Source organism: Nycticebus coucang, chromosome 12 (assembly GCF_027406575.1).
Source record: "Nycticebus coucang isolate mNycCou1 chromosome 12, mNycCou1.pri, whole genome shotgun sequence".
NCBI lineage: Eukaryota > Metazoa > Chordata > Mammalia > Primates > Lorisidae > Nycticebus > Nycticebus coucang.
The window spans coordinates 16,693,645-16,706,471 of record NC_069791.1 but is presented as its reverse complement, the minus strand read 5'-3'; the positions used below and the strand labels follow the sequence as shown (position 1 = coordinate 16,706,471).

Sequence of the window (12,827 nt, the reverse complement as noted above, 5' to 3'; positions counted from 1 at the left end):
CTGATTTTATAAAGAAAAAGTAGCAATTTAAAATGTTGATTATAGGATCGGCGCCTGTGGCTTAAGCGGCTAAGGTGCCAACCACATACACCCGAGCTGACGGGTTTGAATCCAGCCCAGGCCCGCCAAATAACAATGACAACTGCAACCAAAAAATAGCCGGGCATTGTGGCGGGTGCCTGTAGTCCCAGCTACTTGGGAGGCTGAGGCAAGAGAATCGCTTGAGCCCAGGAGTTTAAGGTTGCTGTAAGCTGTGATGCCACTTCACTCTACCCAGGGCGAAAGCTTGAGGCTCTGTCTCAAAAAAAAAAAAAAATGTTGATTATATTGTAATCTGTTTATAAAGATTCCCTGGGTTCAATATTTATCCCTATTAAATTCTTATTTTTAGATCCAGAATTTTACTTTGTCACCCTCGGTAGAGTACCATGGTGTCACAGCTCACAGCAAACTCCAGCTCTTGGGCTTAGGCGATTCTCCTGCCTCAGCCTCCCGAGTAGCTGGGACTACAGGTGCCCACCACAATGCCCAGCTATTTTTTTGTTGTTGTTGCAGTTTGGCCAGGGCTGGGTTTGAACCCGCCACCCTCAGTATATGGGGGCCAGTGCCCTACCCACCAAGCCACAGGCACCGCCCCCTTTTAAATTCTTATATAAAGAACTGTATTTGTGAGACGAAACATGGGAAGCTGGGATATTCATGAGTAGTTGTGGATATTACATTGGTGTTCTCCATAATTGGTTATTCTGTAGACCATGAACTGTATGGACCGGAGAATTGGTCTTTTCCACTCCTGTGCCCCTTAACCTCTGCTTCCCCCACCCCCCAGACAGTCTTACTTTGTTGCCCTTGATAGTATGCTATGGCTTCATAGCTCACAACAACCTGAAACTCTTGGGCTCAAAGCAATTCTCTTTTTTGTTAGAGACAGAGTCTCATTTTGTTGCCCTCAGTAGAGTGCCATTGCGTGACAGCTCACAGCAACCTCCAGCTCTTGGGCTTAGGCGATTCTCTCGCCTCAGCCTCTCAAGTAGCTGGGACTACAGGTGCCCGCCACAACACCCAGCTATTTTTTGTTGCAGTTTGGGCAGGGCCGGGTTCGAACCTGCCACCCTCGGTATATGGGGCCGGCGCCTTACTCACTGAGCCACAGGCGCCACCCTCAAAGCAATTATCTTACCTCAGCCTCCCTGGTAGTTAGGACTATAGGCACCCGCCACAACACCTGGCTATGTTTTAGAGATGGGGTCTCGCTCTTGCTCAGGCTGGTCTCAAACTCCTGAGCTCAGGCAATCCACCCACCTTGGCCTCCCAGAGTGCTAGGATTATAGATATGAGCCACTGCTCCCAATCTAACCTCTGCTCTTTTTGAACACATAAGATTTGTTGTCATAATTGAGAGGGACACTTGCTACAGAAGCTGTACAGTACCCTCTGTAAGATCAGCTAGGACCCTGCAAAAAACCTCATGATCATTCTGACCCAGTGTTTTATACAAACCCCTAGAGTAATTAACGATTCTCACACTCCTTCCCCTTAGACTCTGTTGGGATGAAGTAGCCAAACAATGCAAATTTTAAATTACTGTTTTCTGTTTAACTAAAACTATATTACTAAATTTTATAGAAAGGCTTCTTACTTTGATGCTGGTCATGCTCATTCAACTATCTGGGAGAAGCCGGAAACCCCTTTGGAATTAGATGAGAATGCTGGCTCTCACAGGCTTCATCTGTTCCCCTTCCCACATGGCTGAAAAGCTGCTAGAAATATTTCTGCAGGCTGACTAAGGATCTGTTTCTCTCTACATTTTCAATGTACTGAAGCGGGTGCTGTACAATTTAAATGTCTTATTTCCGGATAATTTTATTTCCGTCATTCCTATTATGTCTTTGGCTCAACAAACCCTAGAATTTGTTTCACAGTTAATCTCAGACTAATATTACATTTCCAAAGGCTTTCTTACAAGAGGTTTATGTGCTTTTCTAAAGCCACAGTATAATCTGATGCTTTAGGACTTTAAGGCCAAAAGGTAATTTTTAATCTCTGCTTTCCTTTTCAGTGCTTCTAGATGCATTCGAAGTAGAATCAGACCAGTTAGGAGGACTGCCCTGAGTAGTTCAGTTGTTCTAAATTATATTTAGGTCTTTAACTTTTCTTTTTCTTCTTTTCATCTAGGGGAGAAAAAAAAAAAAGATTCCAGGCTACCTTAGATATTTCATATTAAAATAGACCCCTAGAAGCACTATACTTGTGACATGTTCCTAGGCCCACAATTTCTATAGTATAATTAGTTTTTGCCTCAGGGGGTTGGTTACTTCTCAGGTCAGTCTACCTAAAAATATTAAATTACCTACAGCATAAACTCTTCTCATTTGCAAAGTTGACTTCTCACATGAATTATGTTTTATTGTTCCTGGCTCAGCACCCGTAAGCACAGTGATTATGGTGCCAGCCACATACACCAAGGGTGGCAGGTTCGAACCCGGCCCTGGGCCATCTAAACGACAATGACAACTGCAACAAAAAATAGCTGGGTGTTGTGGTGGGCACCTGTAGTCCCAGCTACTTGGGAGGCTCAGGCAAGAGAATTACTCAAGCCCAAGAGTTTGAGGTTGCTGTGAGCTATGACGTCGCAGCATTTTACCAAGGGTGACATAATGAGATTCTGTCTCATGGGGAAAAAAAAGAAATTGTTCTTACTTCAAGGACTAACGAATCCTACTTTATAAAGAGGTAAAGTGGGTTTCCTAAGGAAGTTCCTATTAATAGCAAACCATTTATCTAAATGGGATCATGGTTATAACTTATAAATGTTTTCTCTGCCTCTATTTCTGTATAAAATGGAGTGATGTGAAAAATAGCCAACTGGAAAGATGGCCTTCTACTATAAATTCTTCCTCCTTTTCTCTTTCCCTATAGTTTCTCTTGATGATACTTAATGGGGTTTGACCGTCACGTAGCATTCATAAAACTTCCAGACTTATCTTTGAGTTCTTGAGAAAATGTATGAATTTGTTCTTTCACCCAGCATTGGTAGTATGATGGCCGTTTAGTAAACTTTGAAGCGGTAAAGAGAAGACAATTGAAAATAATTCTAGCCGGGTGTGGTGTCTCATGCCTGTAATCTCAGCACTCTGGGAGGCCAAGGCAGATGGATTGCCTGAGCTCAGGAGTTTGAGACCAGCCTGAACTAGAGCGAGACCCTATTTCTAAAAATAGCCTACCACAACGCTGGCTGGGAGGCAGAGGTAAGAGAATCGCTTGAGCCCAAGAGTTTGATAGCCTACCACAACGCTGGCTGGGAGGCAGAGGTAAGAGAATCGCTTGAGCCCAAGAGTTTGAGGTTGCTAGGGGCTATGACACCCCATCACTTTGCTACGGACGACAAAATGAGACTCTGTCTCAAAAAGAAAGAAAATAATTCCGTCTTATCTGTACATGTATAGATCTCACATATAATGTTTATCTAACCTAGAGGCCTTTCTTGCCCTTTCTTCAGCACTTCGTTAGTGAACGTAAATATGACGAGGATCTGGGGCGAGTAGCCCGGTTCACCTGTGATGTGGAGACCCTAAAAAAGAGCATTGATTCCTTTGGACAAGGTGAGATGGTGAGGGATTCTGAGCACTAGGGGTGGGGATTATTAATTAGAGACTGACGTGCTAATTGGCTCCTCCACTGTGCTTCTTCAGTGCCTCTTGTTTGCTTATTTTTATGAAAAGTAACTACAAGATACATATGAAGTCCATGGATGCAGATGCTTTGAACTCTGGGGACAAGCATTTGCTAGTTCCCTAAATGTGAAAGACTAGTCTTTCATGATTTTCTGCTGAATTGAGGTGTATGATAATATAGGATGTCCATAAAGTTCGTGTACAATTTAAATTACTAAACTGATTTAGATTGCACACGAACTTTATGGATTCCCTATATAGTGTAAAGAGGGCCCTATTGTCAGACCTTGCCTCTTGGAACCTTATTCTACTCCTTTCCAAAATGGAGAAAATAATGCCTAGCAAATAATAGATCCTTAAAAGCATTTAAGCGTACGTGGTGGAGGTTGGGGAGGAGGGGGTTCCTACAAGTTAAGCCCTGAACTCAGCTTCTGTATTCTTTTTCAGTATAAAAGTTAATGGCTGCGCCTGTGGCTCAAGGAATAGGGCGCCGGTCCCATATGCCAGAGGTGGCAAGTTCAAACCCAGCCCTGGCCAAAAACCAAAAAAAAAAAAAACTTATTCAGTATAAAAGTTATGGGTTTTTGGGGGGGAGGGAGGGTGTTTTTTTGTTTGTTTGTTTATTTTTGAGATAAAGTCTCACTCTGTTGCCCTGGGTTGATTGCCATGGCATCATCATAGCTCACAGCAACTCAAACTCTTGAGCTCAAGAGATCCTCTTGCCTCAGCCTCCAGAGTAGCTGGGACTACATATACTCACCACAGCACTTGACGAATTTTTCTATTTTTAGTAGAGATAGGGTCTTGCTCTTGCTCAAACTGGTCTCGAGCTCATGAGTTCAAGTGATCTACCTGCCTCAACCTCCCAGAGTGCTAGAATTACAGGTGCGAGTCACCACACCTGGCCTAAAAGTGAAATGTTGAACTAGGGCAGCGAGTATGAACTCATCATTAGCTTAGGCTTAAAGCCTAGAAAAATGTCTGGGGAGTAGTTTTAAACCATTGAATTCTGACAAAATTTGAATTGAAAATATTAATACCTTTTCAGTTAGACTGGTATTTTAAATTTGAGGTTGAAAGAAATTTGACAAGGTACATGTTTGTTGTAAAGACTAGTTTTATTCATATTTACATGATCTTGATTATTTATACTTTGCGTCATTCAAATTTTTTAAAAAGGATTTAGCAAAGATTTGATTTATTTACCTTTTTCTTTTTTTTGCAATGTCTGTACTTTGGAATGTTCCTTGCATAGGAAACTGAACATATGGCCTATACTATTGTTCTCAGCTTAGTCATCTGCTAGAGCCATAGCCAGGACTTTAGGTAGTAGGAAATGCCAAGAAGTCATTAGCTGAGGAGATGAGTAACTTCAATCTTAAACTGTTCTCCTTTCTCTAAGAATTCCTTTACAAAGCAGTGGGGATTTGGAGGGAGTGGAGGAAGACAGCAAAAGGGAGATTTTTCTTCCTGTTATCTTTTTTATAGGGTTTTTTTAGATTGCTTAAGTAGATCTTTATCTTTAATTGCTCATTGTAAAATTGAGATATAATAGAAATCTAACTCATTATACTCTTCCATCATCTGACTACATATTCCTGGCATTTCTGTTTCAGTGTCCCATCCAAAGAATAGCTACTCGACCAGATCCCGATGTAGCTCAGTTACATCTGTATCCTTGAGTAGCTCGAGTGATGCCTCTGCTGCTTCCCCTTCCACCTTTGCCTCTGCTCCCAGCCTTACAAGTGCTAACAAGAAAAACTCTACACCAGGCGAGACTCCTCCTGCCATAGCAAGCTCCAGTGGCCGGCCCTACCAGCCGCATCGGGAGGTAACCCAACTTTCACACTGAGCATGTTAGGAAGAAAAGCCAGCCAGAGTATCAAAGTTTAAATGTTGATAGTTCAGTTTGAGGTAATACACTGGGAATAAAGATATTACCTTACTTTCTTTATTCCTATTCCACACCTATTTTGAATCCCTCCAGCCCCAGTTAGTTCCTGAGAAAGCATTTGAGATGTATATTCCAAACCACCAGGAAGTTTAAATTTCCTGGTAGCAAGAACTTCTGACTTTGTTATATTGGTGGTGATCCTTACAGTTGTAGATTCTATTGCCTGGTAGTTAGTCACACTGGGAGTCGTGCACCCTTCTCAAGGTAGACAGGCGTCACATATGGCGTGGTTAACCAGCATGCATATGAAATCAGCAACTCCCTAGAAGCACAATGTGGACTATATTAGGGAAAGAGTGAACCTGGGTGGGGAGATGGGGCGGGAACACTAGAAAGTTGAAGAGTAATCCATAGTTTCTTTTCCTTGGTTTGAAGAAGAAACACAAAAGCTTTCCAAGGCAATGCTGTCAGTAATTCTTTAGAACTGGTATAAAATTGGAATTTTGGAGGACAAAAATAAAATTCCATGCCATAAGCATAAGCTTTTTTGGATTGTAATGTGAAAAATATACTAAATGTCATAGCAGCATGGCTTAATCTGTGGTTCATGGTGTATAGCAAAGCAGAGCATAATGATCTTTATTTTATATCCCAAATGTTTATTATCTTCATAAACGGCCTTATGATCTGCAAAGTTCAGACATGTGATACTCGTCTAGTTGAGGACTTATAACAACCCAAAGAATGTTCTTTCTTCCTTCTTAGCTTTCTTCTTGTGCCCAGCTAAAGAAAAGTAAAGTCCTCTACAGTAGAGAAGAGCCTAGGAATGAAAGGCAGGGGAAAATGTGTTAATTCTGATGTAGTGACTATATTGGATTTCTGACAGAATTCTGTGAGTCTTGAGAGATGACTGAGTCCCAAGCATGGGATACCACCACAGTTATGCTTTCAGAATACTCCTACAAATGGATCTGGAACAAATGGGGCCTGATGATGCCAGAGCACCTTGAACATTGTATTATTTTCTCCTTAGGTATTGCCGGGGAACAGACGAGGAGGACAAGGCTACAGGCCACAAGGGCAAAAGTCCAATGACCCTACGAACCAAAGTCGACATGACAATGTGGGTCATTACAGAAACAGCTCGTGGTATTCATCTGGTTCTAGGTATCAGAGTGTTCTGCCCCAAGCACCAGAAAACACGAGTGAATGGGGCCAGGCTCACTCTGCAGGGACCAGTGGAACTGGAGCCAGCGTGGAACCTAGCCCACCCAAGCCCTCATTCAAAAAAGGGCTCCCCCAGCGCAAACCCAGGACCTCTCAGACGGAAGCCGTGAACTCCTGAGGGAAATTCCAGTGGGCCTCTCTCTTCCATCCTACACAATTTAACTTGATAACTGGACTTAGGAAACTTATAGCTAGATTTAATGACAGAAAGAAGTTTATGCATATAACTTTTTGTGCCATTCTAAATATTTTTGGTTTCTTGTCTCCTTACTTCCTCTTTCCCATTTTTGGAGAGGAAGCTGTTTTTTTTCCTTGATCTTTCCCAATAATATGGATTTATTCTGATTGGTCATTTCCACCAGGAATCAGAAGCAACTGTTGCCAGGTTTCCCAAGGATAACAACATTATTTCCAGTGCGCCAGGCCTCCTGCTGTCTAAGCTGTCTCAGGAGGAAGTGGGTCACAGCTAGTCAGTGGCCTTGCCAATCTAAACCAAAGCCACAGATGCCTGCTAGGTTCCCTCCAAATAGTAGTTTGACAGGAGAGGCAATGAGGGAATTTCATACTGCACTGGATTAGCCAGAGAAGGGGAAACGTAATTGGTGAAAAGGAGAGAATACTAAGAAACGGTTGAGAATCTGCCTCTATCCCAGACCGTGCCTGAGATTTGACACTGAGTTCAGGGTTTCAGTCTTCTGCTTGGTACCATGGCTTAACCTGCAGTTTCTTCAAAATGCCCAGAGCCTTGTTTCCTATTACCTTAGATTACAAACCAGTCTAGGGAAATCTAAGGGAAAGTGCATTTAATTAAAGTTTAAAAGTTTAAAAAGAAGTATTTCTCTGTTTCAATGTTCAGAGACTCTTTTTTTTATTATTTTTTTATTTTTTTGGTTCTCTCCCTTTCCTGAATCCTATTCTGATCCTGAACCAAATTTATAGCAGTGTAATTAGTGTTAATCTAAGGTGTTACCTATCAAAAAATTGCTGCAATCTTTATAATTGAATAAAAGCAACTGCATAAATGTTCCCATATTTGTTTTACAGCAGCAAGTGATTTCATTTCATTTTCAATTTTTCTTCAGGCCTCACAGGGTGGAAATCACTCAGACAGCTTGTTCCTGAACTTAAATGAGGTATCCGACTCCAGAGTCATTTGTCCACTGCTGCTTATAGCTTCAGGACCAAATTAAAATGTCAAAGCCAAGATAAGCAAATGCAGTTGTTCCTAGAGGGAAAGGATCTATAGGACAGGGAATGGTGACTTTCCAAAGGAGTATTTACCAGTTAAGAAAAACCACAGCTGCCAATGGCTCTCCCAGGCAACCAAGGTTGTATTGACACTCTGCTCCCACACTTCTTGTGCCTTGACTGAGCAGTGAACGTATCTGTGTAATTGAACTCCTGCAAGTGGCATTGATGCCTGACCCCCCCAGCCTCTACCCGCCTCCACTGTCTATGATTTAATAATAGCAGAGGTTTTTCTCCAGCATGCATTCTCCCAAGTCAGAAGCCCAAACTGTTAGTGGCAGCAGTGCAGAATGTACCTGCCTTGGGGCTTTCCCTGGCTCTTTGGCTGAAGCTGAGCTGCCAAGGTTCAGGTTGGTTGAACAGATTGCAAGAGAGAGTGTGTGTGTGTGTGTGTGTCTGTGTGTGTCTTTCAGTAAAGAAAACAGTAGTAAAGGAGTACTGTGGAAGCCATTTTCCAAGGGGCTGATCACCTCATTTTTAGGAATTGGTTCAATACCATCAGCTTGTTGGGTATCCGGGAAAATCCCTGCTTTTCTAATTAATTGCTTACCTTTATCAGAAATCCAGAGATTGAAGCAACCTTGAAGAATTCTGTCCCTTTATCCAGGCAAGACTGTATTTAACCACCCAGACAAATAGGAAACCACATATTTGTCAAAACCACTTTGAGGTTAAAATTCAAATCTCCTTATAGGAAAATAAAGATTTTTTTTTTTTTAGATACCAAGTTTGAATATTATGAGGTTTTTTTACATTTTGTTTTTAATTACAAAAGTATTTAAAATATCAGATAATATAGAAATATAGAAGGAAAAATAAAAAATGTTCCATGTTCCCATTCTACCTTTCCGGGGTAGTAGTAACTATTAATTATTTGGCCTTGTCCTTCTAAACCTCTTTCTTTTTTTTTTTTTTTTTTTTTCTTTTGTTGTTGTTTGTTTGTTGTTTGTTTTTAGAGATAGGTTCACTGTATTGCCCAGGCTGGCGTGCAGTAGCTATGCAAGGTGTGATCATACCTCACAGTAACCTCAAACTCCTGGGCTCAAGTAATTTTCCTACCTTGGCCTCCTGAGTAGCTCGGACTACAGGCGTACACCACTGGCATCAGCCTAGCTCACACCAACCTCAGACTCCTGGGTTCAGCAATCCTGCTTCAGCCTCCCAAGTAGCTGAGACTACAGGTGCCTGCCACAATGCCCAGCTAATTTTTTTTTCTATTTTTAGTACAGGCAAGATTCTTGCATTTGCTCTGGCTGGTCTTGAACTCCTGAGCTCCAGGTATCCTCCTACCTCAGTATCCCACAGTGCTAGGATTACAGACATTATTCTCTGTGTTTGGCTGAAGAGAAGTTAGGATTATCTTAAGTTTGGATTGCATAGTCCAGGGGTGTCCATCCTGCAGCCCATGGGCTGCGTGCGGATTGAGGACTGTTTTACTTACCTATGGCGTCAGATCTTTCGTTCATCTGTTTTCATTAGTGTTTATGTTATTTACTGGGTGGCCCAAGACAACCTTATTCTTTCAATGTGTGGCAGAAAAAAAGAAAGGCTGGACACCCCCATAACTCCATTCCTTGCTCCCTGTAATATCTCTGGACTTCCCAAAAGTTTCCATACCCTGGGCAGCTACTACTAGTGCTCAAAGAGGCCCTGCCTATCCCTCATTTTTCCTTCCTTTCTCCATTTCCCCTTGTAGACAAATGTCTTGCTCTCCCAGAGAGAGATGTGGGACTTAAGTTGTTTAGCTCTCAGTATTTAAATTTTGAGAGAAAATTTAAGTTAACATGGCTTCGTTATGAATTTCAGATATTTCCTAAGCAAACTAATCTTAAAAAAGGATACATAGTGAAAATTTAAAAATTCCCACTCTCCAGGAAAAATCACAGGTAAGTTTCTTAAATATCTTACCAGAAATGTTCTAAATCCAAACATAAAAGTACATTTTTTTCAGCTCAGCACCCATAGCATAGTGGTTACCGCACCAGCCACATACACCAAGGCTGACAGGTTCAAAACCAACCCAGGCCAGCTGAGGCAACAGTGATAACTGTAACAAAAATAGCCATTGTGTTGGGCACCTATAGTCCCAGCTACTTGGGAGGCTGAGGCAAGAGAATCTCTTAAGCCCAAGAGTTTGAGGTTGCTGTGAGCTGTGATGCTACGGCACTCTACTAAGGGTGACGTAGTGAGACCCTGTCTCAAAAAAAATAAATAAAAGAATGTAAGTGTGTGATCCCTGTCTGAACAACAACAAAAAATACCGTTTTTCTTTCTTTTATGTAAATTGGAATCATACTATGCATACTCTTATAAAGCTTGCTTTTTTTAATTTGTCCTCACTTTTCATAACTAATTTTTGTTTTAAGTAAAACCACTATATGGAAAGAGTAAAAAAAGAAAAATCTAGGCTTAGGGCCTGTACCTCAGTGAGTAGGGCGCCAGCCACATACACCAAAGGTGTTTAGCAGCCCGGGCCTGCTAAACACCATGACAACTGCAACCAAAAAATAGCCAGGCATTGTGGCGGGTGCCTGTAATCCCAGCTACTTGTGAGGCTGAGGCAAGAGAATCACTTAAGCCCAAGAGTTTGAGGTTGCTGTAAGCTGTGACGCCACGGCACTCTACTGAGGGTGCCATAGTGAGACTCTGTCTCAAAAAAAAAAAGACTAACCAGTTCAAAAGATGTGTGATGGAAGAAATAAGTCTTTATCCCTCTCTGTACTATCACACCTCCCCAGAGTCACCCACTGTTACGTTTCATGCGTATCCCTCTGGAGATGTTCATGCTAGTGTAATCATGTCCTAAGAATGTATACCATTTAGACCTCCTTCTGTGTAGGATATGTAGATATAACTTGTTTTTTCTGTGGCCACATAGTATTCCATTGAATAAACTTGTCACAATTAGTTTAACCAGTCCCTAATGATAGTTTTCAGGGTTTTTTCTATTATAAATATTGCTACAAAAAGCATCCTATAATGCATATATCATTCCTCACTCGTGAGATATCTTTGTAGGATAAATTCCTAGGAGTGGAATTGCTAGCTCATTCAGTTATTGATAAAGAATTCTTCATTATTGATAAAGTTGCACAATGTACCAGTGTTTGGGAGTGCTTTGAACAGTAACTGAGCTGGAGGCTAAGGAGACAGAAAGAACTAAAGCACAGTTCCTAACATCAAGTGGCAATAAACTAGTTGGAGCAACTGAGAAATACAGATAAATAATTCTTCAAGAGAATAGTGTTGGCTTGGCGCCCAGTGAGTAGGGTGCCGGCCATATACACAGATGCTGGCGTGTTCGAGCCTGGCCCAGGCTTGCTAAACAACAATGACAACTGCAACCAAAAAATAGCCAGATGTTATAGCGGGTACCTGTAGTCCCAGCTACTTGAAAGGCTGAGGCAAGAGAATTGCTTAAGCCTAAGAGTTTGAGGTTGCTGTGAGCTGAGATGGCACAGCACTCTACTGAGGGCGATATAGTGAGACTCTGTCTCCAAAAAAAAGAATGTTGTGGGCGGCGCCTGTGGCTCAGTCGGTATGGTGCCGGCACCGGCCAAACTGCAACCAAAAAATAGCCGGGCGTTGTGGCGGGCGCCTGTAGTCCCAGCTGCTCGGGAGGCTGAGGCAAGAGAATCGCTTAAGCCCAGGAGTTGGAGGTTGCTGTGAGCTGTGTGAGGCCACGGCACTCTACCGAGGGCCATAAAGTGAGACTCTGTCTCTATAAAAAAAATAAAAATAAAAAAAGAATGTTGTATGAAGGCACCACTATGTCCTTGAGTAAGGTAGAGGATGCACTGTCATGTCAGAAGGACTGGGTCCTAAGCTAGAACTGCACCAGCAGGTGATCAGGCAGTTGTGCAGTTATGTTTAGAGATGGTGACCTGTTTGAGAATCCAAAACGAAGGTACAGTCTTGTGAGTATGGATGTAGACAGAGTTTCGCTCTGCCACCCAGGCTCTAGAATGCAGTGGTGGCATCATAATTCACAGCAACCTCAAATTTCTAGACTCAAGTGATCCTCCTGCCTCAACCCTCCTGATAACTGAGGCTCCCTCCAGGTGTGCCATCATGCCTGGCTAATTTTTCTTTTTCTTTTTCTTTTTTTGTTGGAGGAGGACAGGGTCTTGCTGTTGCTCAGGCTGGTCTCATATTCTTGACCTCAAGCGATCCACCCACCTAGGCCTCCCAGAGTACTAGAATTACAGGCGTGAGCCACCATGCCTCACCCAAAATAGTCGTGTCTTGCCCAATTTATAGGGTTCATCCCACCTTGTCCCATCTGGTGATGATTGTATCCTTATGGTAGCACACTTCTTGGAAGAAACAGGTGTCTAAAACAACACATGTTGAGAAGCCACCAACTGATAGGAGGAATTATTTTAACCAGTGAGTTCAGAATACTGGCCCATAATGCTGGTAGCCAAAACAAAATATTATAAAATCAATCAACCTTCTGTTTGTTGTAGTCACTTGGGCGCATTCTTTCCTTCAAACACTGAGACACCTCCTGTGTGCTAGGTACTTTCTTGAGTTCTGAGGCAAAGATAAATTATTCCAGCTCTTTCTTCAACCATTTTGCAGGTGAAGGAAGTAGAACTCTTCCTTAAACCCTGGAAAGCCTTGCCTGTTGGCCAGGCAATGTGGTAGTGTAAGACAGACCCTGGGTAGGGCCAAGCCTGGTAGTGCACACCTTAGTTCCACCTACTTAGGAGACTGAGGTAGAAGGATCCCTTGAGCCTAGGAGTTTGAGGCTGCCGTGAGCTATGGTCACAACACTGTAC

General features: G+C 42.3%; 1 protein-coding gene across 2 annotated transcripts in view; it reads left to right on the top strand.

Annotated features, from left to right (window-relative positions):
- The window catches only part of SPATS2 (spermatogenesis associated serine rich 2), a 132,068-nt gene extending 124,453 nt beyond the window's left edge, over window positions 1-7,615 (top strand). For both annotated transcript variants that reach the window (XM_053554106.1, XM_053554105.1), the window contains exons 10-12: window positions 3,500-3,602; window positions 5,291-5,505; window positions 6,602-7,615. In XM_053554106.1, coding sequence (XP_053410081.1) covers window positions 3,500-3,602; window positions 5,291-5,505; window positions 6,602-6,913 — 630 coding nt within the window. In that variant the 3' untranslated portion in view covers window positions 6,914-7,615. The remainder of the gene's footprint in view (window positions 1-3,499; window positions 3,603-5,290; window positions 5,506-6,601) is intronic.
- Window positions 7,616-12,827: the final 5,212 nt, after the last annotated feature.